Source organism: Aspergillus eucalypticola (assembly GCF_003184535.1).
Source record: "Aspergillus eucalypticola CBS 122712 chromosome Unknown BO83scaffold_6, whole genome shotgun sequence".
Classification (NCBI taxonomy): Eukaryota; Fungi; Ascomycota; class Eurotiomycetes; order Eurotiales; family Aspergillaceae; genus Aspergillus; species Aspergillus eucalypticola.
Window position 1 is genome coordinate 1,279,632 of NW_020290280.1, and position 17,374 is coordinate 1,297,005.

At 49.3% G+C, this 17,374-nt stretch overlaps 8 protein-coding genes across 8 annotated transcripts; 5 read left to right on the top strand and 3 right to left on the bottom strand.

The window, feature by feature from the left end:
• Positions 1-628: 628 nt before the first annotated feature.
• On the bottom strand, positions 629-2,838 carry BO83DRAFT_307436 (calcium-binding mitochondrial carrier protein; the record flags this gene model as incomplete). Its single annotated transcript, XM_025527332.1, has 8 exons — positions 629-1,148; positions 1,211-1,243; positions 1,297-1,400; positions 1,458-1,519; positions 1,569-2,188; positions 2,254-2,461; positions 2,559-2,666; positions 2,709-2,838. 8 exons carry the CDS (start codon positions 2,836-2,838, stop codon positions 629-631), a joined length of 1,785 nt encoding a protein of 594 aa, XP_025390852.1.
• A 691-nt stretch (positions 2,839-3,529) lies between these two features.
• On the top strand, positions 3,530-4,549 carry ssn8 (cyclin-dependent protein serine/threonine kinase regulator SSN8; the record flags this gene model as incomplete). Its single annotated transcript, XM_025527349.1, is given in 3 exon segments — positions 3,530-3,689; positions 3,704-3,958; positions 4,014-4,549. 3 exon segments carry the CDS (start codon positions 3,530-3,532, stop codon positions 4,547-4,549), a joined length of 951 nt encoding a protein of 316 aa, XP_025390853.1.
• Positions 4,550-5,789: 1,240 nt separating this feature from the next.
• Positions 5,790-6,518, top strand: BO83DRAFT_219147 (uncharacterized protein). The gene has a single exon (XM_025526793.1). The coding sequence runs from the start codon at positions 6,038-6,040 to the stop codon at positions 6,410-6,412; it is 375 nt and encodes a 124-aa protein (XP_025390854.1). The 5' UTR covers positions 5,790-6,037; the 3' UTR covers positions 6,413-6,518.
• A 2,937-nt stretch (positions 6,519-9,455) lies between these two features.
• BO83DRAFT_219184 (DUF4452 domain-containing protein) lies at positions 9,456-10,418 on the top strand. The gene is made up of 2 exons (XM_025526794.1): positions 9,456-9,931; positions 10,054-10,418. Exons 1-2 carry the CDS (start codon positions 9,641-9,643, stop codon positions 10,366-10,368), a joined length of 606 nt encoding a protein of 201 aa, XP_025390855.1. The 5' UTR covers positions 9,456-9,640; the 3' UTR covers positions 10,369-10,418.
• Positions 10,419-11,085, bottom strand: BO83DRAFT_219185 (uncharacterized protein). Its single transcript, XM_025526795.1, has one exon. It carries the CDS (start codon positions 10,823-10,825, stop codon positions 10,469-10,471), a length of 357 nt encoding a protein of 118 aa, XP_025390856.1. The 5' UTR covers positions 10,826-11,085; the 3' UTR covers positions 10,419-10,468.
• Positions 11,086-12,302: 1,217 nt separating this feature from the next.
• BO83DRAFT_376547 (uncharacterized protein) lies at positions 12,303-13,511 on the top strand. Its single transcript, XM_025530749.1, has 4 exons — positions 12,303-12,530; positions 12,689-12,878; positions 12,965-13,077; positions 13,164-13,511. Exons 2-4 carry the CDS (start codon positions 12,728-12,730, stop codon positions 13,272-13,274), a joined length of 375 nt encoding a protein of 124 aa, XP_025390857.1. The 5' UTR covers positions 12,303-12,530; positions 12,689-12,727; the 3' UTR covers positions 13,275-13,511.
• BO83DRAFT_376548 (syntaxin family protein) lies at positions 13,500-14,850 on the bottom strand. The gene has a single exon (XM_025530750.1). It carries the CDS (start codon positions 14,592-14,594, stop codon positions 13,812-13,814), a length of 783 nt encoding a protein of 260 aa, XP_025390858.1. The 5' UTR covers positions 14,595-14,850; the 3' UTR covers positions 13,500-13,811.
• Positions 14,851-15,285: 435 nt separating this feature from the next.
• On the top strand, positions 15,286-16,688 carry BO83DRAFT_356662 (putative TRAF-like signal transducer; the record flags this gene model as incomplete). The annotated part of the gene is made up of 2 exons (XM_025529216.1): positions 15,286-15,837; positions 15,945-16,688. The coding sequence occupies 2 exons, from the start codon at positions 15,286-15,288 to the stop codon at positions 16,686-16,688; spliced, it is 1,296 nt and encodes a 431-aa protein (XP_025390859.1).
• Positions 16,689-17,374: the final 686 nt, after the last annotated feature.

The window sequence follows — 17,374 nt, forward strand, 5'->3', positions numbered from 1 at the left end:
ATGCAAGTTGTATTTCAGCTAAATGTGCAAGCTATGTATCTCTCTATATCCATGTATCAACGCAGCAAGTGCGGTGTGAGGTATGACCCTACGTACAATTAGGGGAAAATGGTAAAGGGAAAAAAGAAAACAGTCCACCCCGGCGACACCCCCCATAAAATTCAATGTACAGAAGACAAAAGCAATATGAAACTCCATAGCAATGCTTTGTCGCGCGACGCCCTGCCATGCTAGTCAAGCCGGTCATGCGACTCTCCCAATCCGTGGGGAAGCTGGCTATCCAAGTGAAATAGTATGTAGATTTCACGATACCAGCAATGAGTGAGAAGTAGTCAAAGCCATCGGGCTGTTCAGCGAGAAAGATGCAGCAATAAAAAAGAGGGACGGGAATCTCTGACGGGGAGTGGTGTGTGGATAAAGGACAGATCCACATTATCGCCCTAGAGAGATGTTGATGTGCCCGTGGGGGCTTTATGGGTATCTCGAACGCAATGTCTAAAAACGGTGGTAAGTAGAAGGAAATGCGAGAATATGGCGAAACAACTGGTAAAGTTCCAAGCCATGGCATCAATACAGCCAAATTTGTCTCTGAGCGGCAAGGCCCCGAGACTTGTTCTGCTGAAGCCGTCTATTTCAACCCGAGCATCCGCTTCGAATTTTCATAGACAACATAGCTGATGGACACCGCAGGTGCGACCTTAAGAAGATTCGGCGTCAGCCCTTTATAGAAGCCACGCAGTCCTTCAGTCTGTATAGTCTTGCGAGCGACGTCTCCAATGCCGTTGTAGGTCGCGGGATGCAGAACGGTGCCCTGAGCTTGCATTCTCGTCCTGAGAACGTTGAGTGGATAAACAACTGAAGCACCAAATCCTCCACTCATAGCGCCAATCGCTCCGGTGGTGAAGTTGTTCAGAGGCACATCGTCCTCATGACAATTGTTCAGGCGAGCTTTCCGCGCTATTAAGGCTCGCTTCATGTATTCGAAAGTAGACAGATCGATGGCAGCGTAAGGAAACATGCCAACAAGACCAAGTGGCAAGCCACGGAAAAAGCCAAGGAGGCCGTGCTTGCACCACACCTTTTTGAACGTAGCTGCGATGAGCTGGTTTCCCTTCAGGCCACCTTCGACGGTGTCACACTGCATGCGACTAATAGAAAGTTAGTTTCGTAGAACGAGCGAAGGATACCAATGGCTGAGGACATGACTTACAACTTCAAGGTATCAAGAGGGTAGACGAAGCACCTGCATATGCGTTAGATCGGCTATATTGATGGAAGTATGCTACTGCGACGTACTGTGCAACCATTCCACCGCAGCCTCCAGACAGGAACTGCGATACAGGCATGAGGCGTTTGGGGTCACCATGGCCCTCCAGGCGGGCGAAAGCACGTTTTGCAGACTGTCGCACGTCAGTCACATGAAGACCAATTTGGGTTGCATCGAGCAGTTAACTCACTTCATAAGCACCGAACTTGATGGCTGACTCGGGCATGACTTTTACAACGTTCAGACCGTTGCCTGTGACAGTGAGAAATATGTCATAACATAAATTAACGAAGAGTCTTACCTGCGAATAGACTCCGGATACCGCCCGCACGCCACAGATCTTTCACAGCTTCGACGAGGGTTTTCGACGCTTTCCCCGCTGCACGCAAAGGAGCGCCATCCTTCGCTGCGCGGACAGCTGAAGATTTCACGCCGGTCTGAGCAATGAGATAGACCTTAAGTCGGTCTAAGGGTGCGGTCGCTGTCCTGGACACTGCGCCTGCGATACCACCGGCAACGAAGTAACCTAATTGAGGAGTGCTTTCGGTCAACTTCTGTTCATAATATCGGAAGGACATCCACATGGCGACGATCCTGGGTATGGGCAACCACTCCAGTTCCAGGTCATTGTCTAAGGGTGTAAAGTCATCCTCAAACGCGACCCCAACCTTGGACACGCCGGTAGCTTCCGCGTAGGCTGAAGGAATCAAGAGTGTCAAAATGTGCACTGGGAAAACGTTGGAGAGGAGGTTCTGTAAGGCCAAGATATAACGTTTAAGAAACGAGTGGTCTGTACCTAAGCCCTGCAGATCATTGATGTGGACATCTCCTTCCGGGTTAAGATTTCCCGTGGCGGTGTAGTATGACAAGACAGCGCGGAGGTTAGAGGACGAGTAGGCCGGCAGGAAAAGAAGAAAATCCCTGGATACCAACAGGTCATTAGCTGGAGACTCCAGACACCTTCAGCTGACCGCTATAGTACGTACCTCCACTCCGCATACGAGATGACGCCATCTTTATTGCTATCGACCTCCGCGAAGAATTCTTCCAGCCTTGCGTTGGAGACCGTGACCCCGGATTTCGAAAAAGCGGTCTTGAGCTCATTCTTATCGATCTCGCCGTTATGATTGTGGTCTATGCTCTCGAACAGTTGCCATAGGCCGATTTCGGTATGATCCACGAAGGTCCGGAATTCTGGTGAACATTAGGTTGGAAAAACGACTGGCGTCTATAGCCAGTGACACTTAAGGAGGATATGAGACGCTATGGGAGGTGCGCCGCATGATCTTACCAGGATAATCTATGTAGCCATCCCCGTTGGTATCCACTGCCTTAATGATATCGCGTAACATAGGGTCCGCATTCTTGAGTGCTGTTGCATCCCAAGCCGTCAGGTCATCTGCACCGAGCCGCACGGGATCATGTCATGATCGTGACTTACGGTGATCGATCTTTTTTAATCCTTTCTTTAGACCATTGAAGTCAAGATGACCTTCACCCTTCGTATCCAAGCGCTGCCAGAGTTGGGCGACTCTCTGGTCCCGATCTTTTTGCGACTCGCCAGTGTCCATGTTCGGTGAAAAGTGATTCTTATCACAACTGCGTCATTATTTTTTTAAGGAGGGGTCGGCGGATTTGAAGAGGAGAGATTCCCTGTCGCAGCAGGGCAGAAAGTGAAGGTGAGTGAATAATTTGGGCATCGAAAATCACTGGCAGGTGGAATTATGAACGAAGTGTTAATCCGGCGTTCATGATTGTCGATTCAAGGTCAGCTGGGGTGAGGCCGACAGCCGTGAGAAATCCAGGCGCGATGATTTGCTTTCCTTACGACATGAACCGGAAGAAAACTAGACCCCGGCCCGGTCGTCAACCAAATCTCCCGGCTATTCCCGTTTAGGCGCCTTTCACTCCCGCCTTTCAGTCTTGCCTCCAGTTCGGCCCCTTCGGAGTCCCATCTCCGACCTGCACAACATCAAACCTCATCTTCACTCCGATTGCTGAAAAGGGGTATGTGTTGCCTTGATTCAGGCTGTTACTCCCCTCATCAAAACACCCTCCAGCTCTCCTGAGCTAGTGGGTCGTATACCATACCAGCCTCACTTCCACCAATCCCCCCGGATGCCCAAAGCCAACTGGATAATCTGTACCCATCCAGCACCTCTTAGGCCCAAAGGGAAAAGCACTATGGTGGCTGTTGCTACCTCTTCTATACTAGATTAATTCCCCCACACGATACCCCCCCTTCCCGCTAGACTCCCAACAATGGCTGCTAATTACTGGGCATCAACTCAACGCCGACACTGGCTCTTCACGAGGGAGAAGTTAGCAGAGATTCGGGAGAACTTTAGAGAGCGGGACATGGTCGCTCATAGTCAGTTTCCTTTGCCGGATCAAAGGTTGCTGAATATCTACTTCAGTCAACGTAAGATAACTTAGTATATACCCTAAATCGGTGGGCATCTAAGCTCACCAGGCCAACAGAACTCATCAAACTGGGGAAACGGATGTCTACTCGACAACAAGCACTTGCAACAGCGCAAGTCTATGTCAAGAGGTTCTACACTAAGAACGAAATTAGACATACAAATCCGTATCTTGTCGTCACTACTGCCTTCTATCTGGCTTGTAAAATGGAAGAATGCCCTCAACATATTCGATTTGTCGTCGGAGAGGCTAGGGGTCTCTGGCCAGGTACGGATCACTCCCATATATGCACCCTGTGCGCTTCCCGCTGATGTGGCTACAGAGTTTATTGCCCCAGATGTGTCAAAACTAGGGGAATGCGAGTTCTCTCTGATATCGGAGATGAACTCTCAGCTTATTGTGCACCACCCATATCGAACATTATCAGAACTTCAACCCGAGTTGTCACTTACGTCAGATGAAGTTGCTCTCGCGTGGTCTGTAATAAATGACCACTATCTCACCGACTTGCCGCTCTTATATCCGCCTCACGTCATCGCTGTCATGGCGATTATCGTCGCCGTGGTCTTCAAGCCCAGCCAAACGAGCTTTCACGGGTCAGCAGCACCACTAGCCAGCGCGATGCGCGATGGCGGCATGAACATTCTTGCCGCATTGGGGGAGAAAGGCGGCAACGGCCCTCCTCCCCGCATTCAGCGACTTATAGGATGGCTTGCCGAGAGCGAAGTGGACATCAAAGCCGTCATAGAGTGTACTCAAGAGTTGGTGTCGCTGTACGAGGTGTGGGAGCAATATAGCGAGAAGCATTGCAAAGAGCTTCTGGGACGGATGGTGAAGAGCAAGAACCTGGACAAATGAACATACAATTCTCATGCACATACATAGGGCTTCCAAGCGGCGTTCAAGGGGTTAAGTTGTGTTATTACGAAAGCATGTCATGCGCGAGCGATACTGTTCTTCAGATCCATATTTCGGGGTCTCGGCTGGTTGCAGATTGTTTCAAATCAGTTGCATTATCGCATAGTCCAAATGGATGCCATGGAGAATATAATGAGGTACTATAGATATATCATAGCGAACAAACAGATTCTAGAGAAACAAACGTTCATCCTCCCTCCGGGCCAGACTGAATATCCCGCATGTCGGTGGCCGCCTTCAACAGATATCTACACATGACGCACCGTACTATTTATTCCACCCTGGAAGCCACGAATTCCATGCAATTTATACTATCCCACGGACATACAACACCCCCTCCAAGTGCTACTCCCTGACACATGCCCAACCACAAACCATCATATAACTTAGATCGTATCCAAGTAATACAAACCAACCCACCCACCCAGCAACTAAGCTTCCCAAATCCCCATCACCACCACCACCACCACCACCAAGACCCCGTAAGAACCCAATAACAAACAAGTGCAAAAGGTCACCCCTTTACCTCTTCTCCTGCATCAGTACCTGCCTAGTGCCTACAGTACGTCCTACCCAGCTGTCAGAATGTGTGGAGTTTCTCCCTCTGAGTCAGTAAGCAAGCCAATGTTGAACGGCATGTATGATTTGACTTTCAGTTCTACCAAGGTAAGTTCTATCTAGCTAGCTGTTTGCAGTAGTGTTTACGCAGTCACTAGTCTAGTGCCCTTGTTGCATGCCGATGGTATCTAAGTCTAAATGTTGCATACATACATACATACATACATACATACATACATACATACATACGCTCGTTTACAAGGATGTATGTATGCAAGTCCTGGTTTGTTCCTAGAGGAAGATTCTGGAATGCGTGGGGAATTCGCATTCTGGCATGTGGTCGTACTTGGTCTAGATAGCTACTACGTAGCTAGGGATTGATTGGGGGAGTGGAGGGATCGAAGGGATGTATGTTATGCTTGGGTGCGTGGATGTCAATCCGACTGTGTACTGTACGTGATTCAAATAGTGACCACTTTGTTTGGGTGAATCGGGCGTTTTGTGTGACGCTATTTCTGTCAGTTTGGAGGCTATGCTACGAGATGATCATGGTGGATGGAATGTATCGGGTATATCCGCTGAATGTAGTATGTAACCTTCAAGCTTTTTTTCTCTCTATCTACTCTAACCACTAGTTGAGAATTAATTTTGCACGGGGAACCGATCACGCAGTTCAGTCAAGCAGTAGTATTGACAATTTGACCCGGGGCTTACAAGGTTTATCCCTCGAACCTGGAGAGCTATTTCAATTGAGTTTCAGTCTGGGTTGACCCGTGAATATTCTCGATTTACTCTCCCGTTTGCAGGCGTGACACAGGTACCACTTCAGCCATGCACTCTGTTCTGCTTCGCCGATAGATCCATACATACATGAACGCTACAACTCGGATCTCTTTCAGCAACGGAGGATATGATGTCGTTTATTGGACACCTCTAATGCAACATGGGCGCTTCCTGAGACCGTTGGCTAGATTAGGCAGGAAGATCGTTGTTTCATATCCCTTGCTTCGGGGTACGTATGTGGGCGTAGATACACTTGCGCACAATTCCAGTCTTGTTGTTGAGGGGCGAGTACCCCCCGAGACGGATGGACAAGGACTATCGTCCTATACACAGGCGAGATTAACAAATATTCCGGAAATGGCGTCTGGAGTGCAGCAGATCCCGCTTCACGGCCCCCCGCTCATCAAGCCATGTACGTATACTTGTGTACACTCCAGGCCGTGTTGCGGGCTGTGTATCTAGGCCTTTCTTCATAGCGCTGCAAGACATTCCTCCCAACAGGGGTGTTTGTATGAAATCTGGTAAAAGAGAAATACCAGTTCAATACCAAGAATACCATACATACGGCAGGGATGGAAAGAGTCCGATCATAGTTAGTAGCGGCATCGGATGCCTCGAGGCTACTTTCTAGTAGTTATCGGCAAAACTTACTTGCTGTATGGATCATCCCCCATAAGCATGATCCAGTGACTCTACCGGATTTTTCTCAGTGCGCCCCTGCCTTGGGCATCGAGATGCACCTATCATGAGATGAAGATCATACAACAAGGTTCCTGGTCCCGAGAGGGGCAACTCCAGACTGCGTTGCATTCCCCATCTACCGAAAGGGCGGTGAGGTGGTCAGATCTTAGCAGGGACATTATCTTGCCGAATGGGAACAGAAATCATGTCTCATGGGGGGCTGGCTTCTCAGCAGGTTTACTTAACACAGTTTGGACACGGGAGAAAAGTGTGAGAATACTACTCTGGCATCCATGGCTAGTAATGCCCAATCGCTTGTGCAGACAGGAAAGCGCCCCCATTCCATCCCAGGTCGCTTGAGAGTGTGTGTACGTTCCTCCTACCTACCCTCGGGACTGCATCCTGCAGTAGTCTGCAGGTTTGGAGCAGCTGTGACCCTGCTAGCATGCGTTCTAAGCCCGATCCATAATATATTATGCTGCCATGGCTGTTCCAGTAGCCGCCATCATTCCTACCGGTCTGTTCCCTTCCCCCCTCCTCCTCCTCCCCTAGATGCATCCCCATCCTGCATTTACGCTACCGTTGACCAGTGATACGGCGTTTCAACCCCTGGGTTTAGCGTGTGCACTGGAGGGTCCAGGCGTCGGGGAAGACAGACCGCAAACTTGTTCTGCGTTTATTGGAAACGAGTACGTACTACTGTAGATAATGAAGTACACCTATGTGTCGTGACAGCAGATGGGTTTACGGGGGATACTAAAATCTACATTGCTGCTATTCTTGTGAACGTTTACTGCATGGAGGAAGGTGCAGGGCCATGCAGTGGTCGTAGCGCTTGCCCCATGTGGATGGATGGGAAGAAAGGGAGCAGATCCTTAACAGTGCAGAGCAGCCAAGCCCAGTTCAAGATTCGGTTCCTTTGTTGACGGCGTTCTCCGTACCTGATTTATTTTTGAGATGAATAATGAAGAGGAGGGACTCAAAAACAAACAGTGCCTATATGGGCATAAATCCTAAACGAGAAAATCATTTGTTTGTTTACTGTATTACTATTCCGTAATATATTTCTAGTCCGAAAGTACTACTGACAATAGTATCAGCTGACTATCCGCCCAAAATGGAGAAGATCCAGATATTGAAGTGGAGGATTAATTTCTGTTATGGAATACTTGTCGAAGCCGTCGAAGGGTGGCCATGGCAGGAGCTGCCCGTTATTAATCTCATTAGTTAATGACAATCTTCAATGGTTGGGGGGAAAAGACAAAGTAAGATGGCCCGAGTCCCGCCCGCCCACTCTAAGGAGGGCGCCTCTCCCTGAAAGTTGAAGACAAATTAGGGGAGGAGATAATGGGTAAACGGCAATAGTAGGTAGGCTTAGAGTGGAAAAGGAGCGCCCCCCGACGAGACCAAGTGGCACGGTTCAAGGGAAAGGTACCGAGAATAACAGCAACGAAAAAGAGGGTAGCTAGTCTGGTGGGGCTCACCACATTTTTTGCAAATCATTACCCGCAGGTGTCGTAGTGGGCATTTTGCCTGCTTGCCAGCGCATGCCTGTCTTCGGAAGTGGGAGCCACATACTACTACTGTGTACTCCCTCCTACCTGCCCTTTTCCCTTTCTGAACACGAAGTGATTTGGGGTTCGATACCTGACGAGGTACAGGTACGACGGGAAGGATCCTCCTGGTGACCTTGAAAACGACCCAACACAGAGAGAGAGCCACTACAGAGCATTGCCACGATGTTCTTTGCCATTGCCATCGTCATCATCCATGCATCCGCTGGTGGGCGAGATGGATCGATTGATACTCCATTAGCAGTGCAGATCCACAGGTGTGTACAGACAGTGTTCTCTATCTAACGGCAGTCTGCATCATACAATTAATGAGTGTATGTAAGTAGGCATCATTGCACCATCATCTGTAATACTCATGGGCTGTTCATAACGGTAATACAGCCTTAAAGTCCAGGCTGAGACCCGGTCTTCATCCGACAGCCGCTTGCGCTCGTCACGGTTAGATCGAGTACACCCATATATTAGGCGTCAAGGGAGAGGGTGCGCCGTTCCATTCCTGAAGGGGACTAGATCGCTTCCTTTCGACGTCACTAAGACCCGCTTGGTAGCCGATTGGAGCAGTCAAAATCGGTAGTTTATTGGCTCAAATGACAGTGGCTGCCATGAGCCCACTACAGAGGGACATGATTGGACATCGGGGCATTAACTTGCCACTGAGGATCCATTGACAGGGATCTGGTTGGTCCTCACCCTGCCCTAAAACTGGGTGCGTGACCAGGTTAGCGCGGGAAATCTGGGACTAGGATGTAACAGACTTACAGACGATACCACGGATACTTTACAGGCGCCTCGGCGAGGGAACCACTTGTAACCAGTAATGTCCTTTCACTCCCTCCATACTCGTGGATGCCACCCGTAGGAAAAGGCTGTGTGTGTGTGTGTGGTAAGTACGGGTCACGTATGTTCCCTTGCGGATCTCCACCGACGTGCACTTTTGCTCAGCCCCAGTCGAATCACAACTGCAGCCCCTCTTGCTCTCAGTCTCTCGCCTCCGTCCGCTCCGGGCGCTGCGACTCTTTTCTCGCTCCCGGTCTTCTTTTCAACTCTTGTCCCGCCATCCGTTGATGATTCCCCATCCCACAACACTAATCGCAAATTCGCCCGCCCCCCGATCTCTTACACTTTCACTCTCGCATTCACTTCCCATTATCTCTCTACCCATCTTTGCTCCCACAATCTTCTCTTTTTCTTCCTTATTTCAAATCCGCTCCTCCTGCTTCCGCACTCTGCATTCCGTCCGACCGCTTGTCATTCTTCCACCTTCCTCCGTCTCTTTTCTTTGTTACTCTAGTCCGTCCGGAGTTGCGTACTGTCGGGATTCCTGAGCGCTGGTCTTTGTTTATATCCGCCCTCGAATTCCTCAGCATACCCTTCCTACCGATATAACTTCGCTTTACCTTTTGTTGCGTTCGTTTCGCCACAACCACACAACAAAATGTCTACGTTCTTCTACGGTCACCAGCAACAGCACCAGCACCAGCAACACCCTCATCACGGTGCTGCCGCCCACATGGCCAACTCGAACAACCACCATGGGGGTCGTTCCCGTCGGGGACCTAAGATGGCTGCCCAGAATGCTCAGCGCCAGTTCAGAGGTGTCAAGAGCATGCGGGAGCTTGCTGAGGCCCCTGCTGTGACTGCTTTCCGTGCCCGTTTCGAAGCTGGACGGTCTTTTGACCTGGATGACGACCTGGAGTTTTGCCCCAGTCTCCTGACGGAAGATGATGTATGTTTGTCGAACCCGGCCTAGTACTCCCACCCTCTTCTCTCCATTCGTTCGTACTACGGATATCTTGGCTGCCGACCCCGTACTTTAAAAGGAACCGCTTGTTGACCCCTGATTTACAGCTGCACTCCATTCACTCTGCTTCCTCGGATCGGTCATCTCTCTCCAGTGGATCTCCCGATACTTCTCCTCTCCAGCACCAAATCCAGCCTGTCCAGCAGGTCACTCCCTCCATCTCCCTGTCTCCTGCCTCCAGCAACTCCTATGTTCACTCAGGGGTTAGCGGTAATCTTAATCACGTGAACTTCCAGCAACCGTCCGCAGTCCGCACCCGCAAGGTTATCCCGATCGTCAACCCCAATACTGGCATGACCTTGACGAGCCCGCCCACGTCGATCTCCCCGGCCTCGATGCAGAATGCCCAGCGTCGGTGGTGAGGACCGCGATTCTGGCAAGTCGCCGCTCCATTTGGCAAAGGGCCGCTTAGGCTCATAGCATGTTCACCACGTTCGTCCGGCTTCTGCATCATCGGGCTCCCTAACCGCGGGTTATAATTGTTACTGCTTTGTTTTTGCTTTCTGTTCGACACGGCCATCGCATTCTTACGATTCGACTGATCTTCCCTTCTCCTTTTTTTGGCTTCACGAGCGCAAAAACAGCAAAGGATAAACCAGTGTTTCTCTGTATATACACCTTACTTCGATGACGACTCGAGCAACTTATACCTAGACTGATGCTTTCGGCTTCCTGCGAGCGACGGCGCCTGCGATATTCGATTTTTGCATTCCACCTCAAACGATACCTTGTTTTTATCTTACGGTTAGGGAAACCCTTTTGTGCTTTGACCTCGAGTTTTGGCCGCGATGATGTATAGAAAGCGCGGCGGTCGGCCATTCAGGCGCGCATCTATGGACCGGAGTTGCTTTTTTGGTTTCCCACGGCGGCTATGCCAGATTTGCTGTTGGCGGTTATACCTCATCTTTTCGGCTTGGTGTTTTGTCAGATTTTTGGGTGGGATGGATCATTTTCTCATGCTTTTCAGGGATTTAGAAAGGCGGAAACGATATATACGTCTGCATTGATTGGGCTTTGCTGAGTTGTTTGGGATGTTTGGCTGGTTTCGACCTACACTTCGCATATGTCTTCATTTCTTGAAAAATTCTGTTTGTTATACCATGTATATGGGTTGGTTGGGGAATTGGTGACACGCGGTGCTTGTTACTTTTCAGGTCAACTGGCTGTGAAAATCCATGGACTGGATGAGGAGTTTTTCTTTATTTCCTTATTTTTGCTGGGGGTCACACTCGCCTTCTTTCGCGAGATAGACCACTGTCTTGATGGGAGTTGTCAGTTGACGACATAATTCGCTTCTGTTTGCCTCCACGTTGATTCGTTCGGATGTTTTCTTAAAGTCATGTTCTTCGACTCCTGGGGACTCCCGGAGAATGTGATGCAGTGTATGATCTTCCTGATTCTGTTCGCTTCTTGGGTATTCCGTCTCTTACCATATCTCCTTTGTCTATACGCTTTTTGGCTGGAACTATGGGGGGTAATGCCTATACATAGTTGTGAAATTAGCTTTGGACTTCATTCAGTCGTGAGACTCTTGCACAGTAGATGTAGGGATGAAAGTAGTAGTTTTGTGATAATTGCGTCGTTGTAGAAATTCGCCACATGACCTCATAATCTGGGGTGATATCGTATCATGCAGGTTGCAGATTGAGGGGCAATAGAGCACAGTGGTTGCTATCGCAACGGCTAGTTTTTTTGATGAAATGGTAGTTATCAGATTGCCGTATTTTAGTTGGGGTTAAGTGGTCGACGCTCGATGCTGTTCAGAGGCACAGGCGGATATATATTCATAGGCTCCGAAACGGGTGTGGACCAACCCATAACGTTCACAAAACCAGAGCATTGAGAGCATCTGAATGCAGCGAATATATTCAAATGCTGAGAAAGCAGTAGAATATGAAGATAGTCTCTTCCTCACTCATGTGGTGATCCCCTACTTATCTGGTTGTAATGGCATAGGAGGAGTGGTCAAAGTACGTGATGTCATATCCTTGATTTGCGGCCTCGAACCTGGAAGACACTGAAGTCTCTTGCATCCCAGAAACATTGTCTCCAAAGACAGCATTCAAAATCCTCGCTACTAATACTACAGAATCAGCATAAACAACTACTACAGTACATATAAAAAAACAGTCTCTTGATTTATCAACCCAAAGTATCACATCTACCCCGTAGATTAGAACGGAGGATGGAGATACTTACTCCGTAGATTACATTCCGAAACGCATCAGACTCCATGACGTCACCGCTACTGCAGCCAGCAATTCGTCAAAACTGGCATTGAGTAATGGCTGCCAACTGATTCACCCGAGGTCGAACGGGACTCTCTTTTCCCTGGAATTGATGATTGGCAGCTGGAAGGGAGTTCTCGCTTGGGGAGGGGGAGGGAATCATTTAAGTACATAAGGCCGCCGCTATCCATCCTTCTCTATCTATCTATTATCCAGTTACATCTAGAGATTGCCACTTATCTACACATATTATCAAATATCCCTCGTTGGATTACTGAGACTACTTCTTGAGAACTGTAAGTACACTGCCATGCACAATTTACCGAGAATGGTGGTTGTTAGGTGTGGAAGAGAGGATAGCTTCTTCACCATATACTACATTATCCTCAACCAGCCATCCATTACTTTCGATTCAAGAAGAACTAAACTAACAACATCATCGATCTCAATCCAGATACAACAACTACGACTAACAACTACAACAACCACCAAAATGTCCTTCCTCAACCCCATCCGCGCAACTACCCTCCGCCTCTCCCGCCCTGCCTTCGCCTACACCACCACCACCACCACCTCTCCTGCAGCAGCAGTAGCAGCTCTCCACACCAGCATTCCTCGTCCAGGCTTGAAGGAATCCGATCACAGTGAGTCCAGTCCAGTCCAGTCCATACCAACCCCACTCAAAACCTCCCGGGATACGTTGTCTAATATAATTGGAAATCAATACCAGACCGCGACGACCTCGCCAACATCTACGAGGCCGAGAAACACGACCAAGTAAAGAGCAGCAAGGAAGGCAAGGCCAAGTGGAAGCAGGAAATTGCTAGTGATAGTGAGGCGTCGGTAAGTTTTTCCTCAACTTAAGATACGAGATTCCTAAAATAAAGAAAGAGTCACGATGCTAATGTATTTATTCTCCACTGGAACAGGTCAAAGCCGATCGCGGCGAAGTAGACAGTGATGATAACAACTTTAGTGCCATGCAGGAACGGACGAAAGGGTTGCCGAATAGGGATGGGCCCGTGAACAAGACTCAATAAATTGTTTTTATCTTTGTTAAGAATTACTTGTACTTATGATGGGGTTTGGATGGGTTCTCTTTGATAAATGTAAATGAAATTGATTGTGCTTCTTGTTGCTGCTGCTGCTGTTATTGTTTCTCCGATCGGGTGAGTGGCTTGTGAGTTGTTGGGTTGTGATATGATGGGTCATTTGTTGTCTATGTACGGAGTACTTCTGAGGGATCTATTATTACTTCTATATTATGGTATCAAAAGCAGGAAATTGTATTCAGTTCTGCTATAGAGTAATTCAAAGGAATGATATATAGTGTATTCGAAACAGATGCCGGGTGGACTGTGAAAGTGTAAAGCTGCAAGCAAATATACCTATTGTAACGCCACAGAATCCTTTCCACCAACTCGATGGCTTAGTAGTATGGACAACTCCGATTCAACGCAATTAACGCCATTTCGCCCCTCGGGGATCATCGACAGAGTAGTAGTAATCCCGAACCCACAACAACAAAGTCATGACAAGAAGTATCATATACGAGAGGAGGGGGTCCACACCCACACTCACTTGAGCAGGACGATCAGTATGACGAGGACAATGATCAATCCGATGATTGTCATCATGCTCCAATTCTCACTCGCACTTCGCCGAAATTTATCCAGCCGGCGTTTGGCCTTGTCTAACCGACCCTGATGCCGTTCCACATGGCCATCCATGTCATCCAGCAATGCGACATGGCCCTCAAGTTCATCCCCGATCTGGATACTGAGCTGGTGTTGTCGTCCGATGGATTCGCCGAGTCGGTCTAACTGCTCGTCTTGGTCGCGCATGATCTGCTCATGATGATCGTAGACCTGCTGGTTGGACATGTCGGATGTGTCGACGCCCTGTGGGGAGGGCGAGTCGCGGTATGGCTGGAAAAGGTTGCGGCGATTGAGATCGTCCTCTTCGGCGGTATTATCCATGAAACGGACTGATTTGTTGGAAGGATGTTGCGGGACAGGCTGTTTCAGATCCGGTGATGACTTCTTGATGTTGGTGAACTCGACGGGATCGTCGTCTGCTGCGGCATCCGAGCCGCGGAATTGGGATGTCAGGTCTCGATACTGGGAGTATAGGTGGTCGAGTTGGTCTCTCATCTCGGTGGCGCTTTCATCGTTGGTTTCTTCTAGTCGTGCGCAGTCGGATTCCACGGCATCGATGCCCTCTTTCAAGGAGTCGAGGGAGCGTGAGATCTCGCCATCTTGACTGTTGGGTTCTAGGTCGAGCGAGATGGCTCGTTGCCGTTCGAGGAGCGATAACTTGATATGGTCGGCAAGGAGCAGGAGTTGTGAAGGGTTTGGCATGGCGGAGAGGGATGTGATAGTGTTTGAATATGCGTGAGGATGGTATTGGGGGAGAGCCGGATGAGGAGAGAGAGGAGAGGGTGGACAAGGCTGTGAGGTTGTCTTAGCGTCGGTCAAGCCCAGGCAATGCGGAGATGTCGGAACCGCGGCGACTTGCAGATGACAGGGAAGGGAGGGGGAGAAGTACAGTAGTACATCCACGCAGGGACTGCCAAATGATGGAGCAATGAAGTGGATATTTTGCTGAAGCCAGAGGACCAGCCCGGGTGGTTGGAATGGATGCAACCCAGAGGGCCTCGTTCTCGGCAGATCTGCCGCTTCCGCCGCCATCGTCTCCATTTCCCATATCTCGCCGTCATTCAATGGTTATCCACATTCATTCCTCTCTCTCTTGCTTTCCCCCGCAATGGCCTCACTTTCCTCACGTCCACCTTCTGCGGCCACCCTTCCCCCTGAATTTTTGTTCTTCTCTTGGCCAAACCTTCGTGTCAGCCACTGTGTAACTTTCTGAGATACATGGGCGTTTGCTTTGTGCTATTGTTTCATCATCCCGACCCCTGTGGCATCTGGACGGTCGGTCCCTTCATTTCTAGACTTACCCCCCTGTGCAGGACTACTTCGATCGGCGCACGAGCCCGTGGCTTGACAATATAAGCTGGACCCTTCCTGCGTGGGAAGGGGGTTTGAAAGTATGACATCCATCACTCTCGACGAGTCGCTCGCGATGGAGGCGAACTGCGACCGAGACGAAGTTGTCGACTTGCGCTCACTGGAGTTGGTCTCCAGCTACGATGACCACCTCATGTGCCCGATATGTCACTGCCCTTTTGTTCGCCCCGTGCGCCTTCAGTGCGATCATGTCTTCTGTCAGAAGTGTCTAAATACTGCCATCACTGCGTTCTCCCCCAGTCCGTTTTCCCCCGGTCGAGACGACTTCACCTGTCCTACTTGCCGGACCCCAACGAAGGGTGTCTACCTCAACGTGCCTCGTCTGCTACTCAATATGTGTGATGATATCAAAGTGCGATGTCCTTTTCGGGATGAAGGTTGCGAGGATATTATACCCAGAGGACACATTCAGTCTCATGTCGACAAGTATTGTGGCTACAGGCTCATGAAGTGTCCGGATAGCTCTTGCAACAAGAAGACCCGGAAGAAGGACCTCAGTTCTGAGGGTCGGTGCTTGCATGAGCTTCAACGCTGTCTGCGATGCGACGAGTATGTCGCGGAACAAGACTACGAGGTATGGATGCTGCTCCCAAGCCATATAACGTTGCTAATTAAGTCCTGCCACAGGAACATGTCAAGGATCTATGCCCGAGTCTCAAAACAACATGCCCCGACTGCCAGATAAACGTCCTACGTAAATCACTGCGAGAACACATCGACTCCTGTCCCGAGGTTGTCCATCCTTGCGCGGCATCTAAATACGGCTGTCCCGTCAAGGTGAAGCGTGCGGACTTGACGACACACGAACAGACCTGTCCACTGATAGCCATGGGTCCGTATTTTGAAGCACAGAATGCACGACTGGATTCCCTTGAACTTACTATCCGCCACCTTCAACAGCGGAACGAGATCTTCGAGGACGGAATTTCCAACATCCGATCGACATTAGCCCAGTCGACTCGTACTCTAGCCGAGCAAGACTCCCCGACAAATTCCGACGCCCCCCGTCGACGAGATTCGACAAGCAACCAATTTCAGATCGACAGCTCCAACCTCTATACCGCCACTACAACGAACTACTTGCTCTCTCTCCATGAATCTCTCCGCGAGGAGGTTGGACAGCTCTCCAACGCCATCACGGATCTAGACGCCCGCGCCAGCATGGCTCTCATGAACGAATGTCTTCGCTTGAAAGAAGACATGGCACACACCAACGCAGCCGTGGGCAGCATTCGCATGCAGGTTCAATGGCTCCTGAACCCCCGTCTGCATCAGGGCCAGCGAGCAGGTGCACGTCCAACTAACGCCAATGGCAGTAGCAACCCTGCGTCTGCATCAGGGCCAAGTAGCGCCGCTGGCCCGTCTACTGCTTTTCTCCGACCTCGGAGACTCAGCGATAGCGGACGAGAGGGGACTAAACTCTAATAGACAACATCCGTCCATTACATTGGTGCCCTATAATTGGGTAACGGCGTTTGTTACTTTGATTCTTTTCTTCGCTACCCACTTGGTTGCCCATATACATGCGGTTAATGATCGGTGCTTGGCGAATACATTGGTTGCGACATGATGTGAAATGATATCCTTTGCTTTGTTCTTTGCCCTGGTCCGGTTCTGGTTGTTCTTCTCCTTTCATACCTGCAATTGCAGGGTCATATGTGGTGTGGCTAAATGCCTTTATGTGCACACAACTACAGAATATCCGGCTGGTGGATATATATCCCATCATGATGCATGCACTCTTGCCATGTATGTTGTTGCACTGTACATATGTTTTCAGTTTATGAATTGTATATACTAGACATTCCGGGTGTCTCAAATCAATACATCAAATACATGAATTTACACAAACACCCACTAGTAGTTTGCTAATCATCTACCATCATTTGCGGACCGTCATACCAAACAAACATAATCCCCTCTACTCAACTCCTCCCCAACCACCTCAAAAGCACCACGCGGACGCAAACTATTATTATACATCAAAAGTAATATCACTGAGGTAACTATGACTAAGTACAATTAGATGACTTCTTAAAAATGATTCAATCAGCGGATAAATACCCCTCAACTTTTTGGGCACACCGCCACTTAATATACTTCCTTACTAT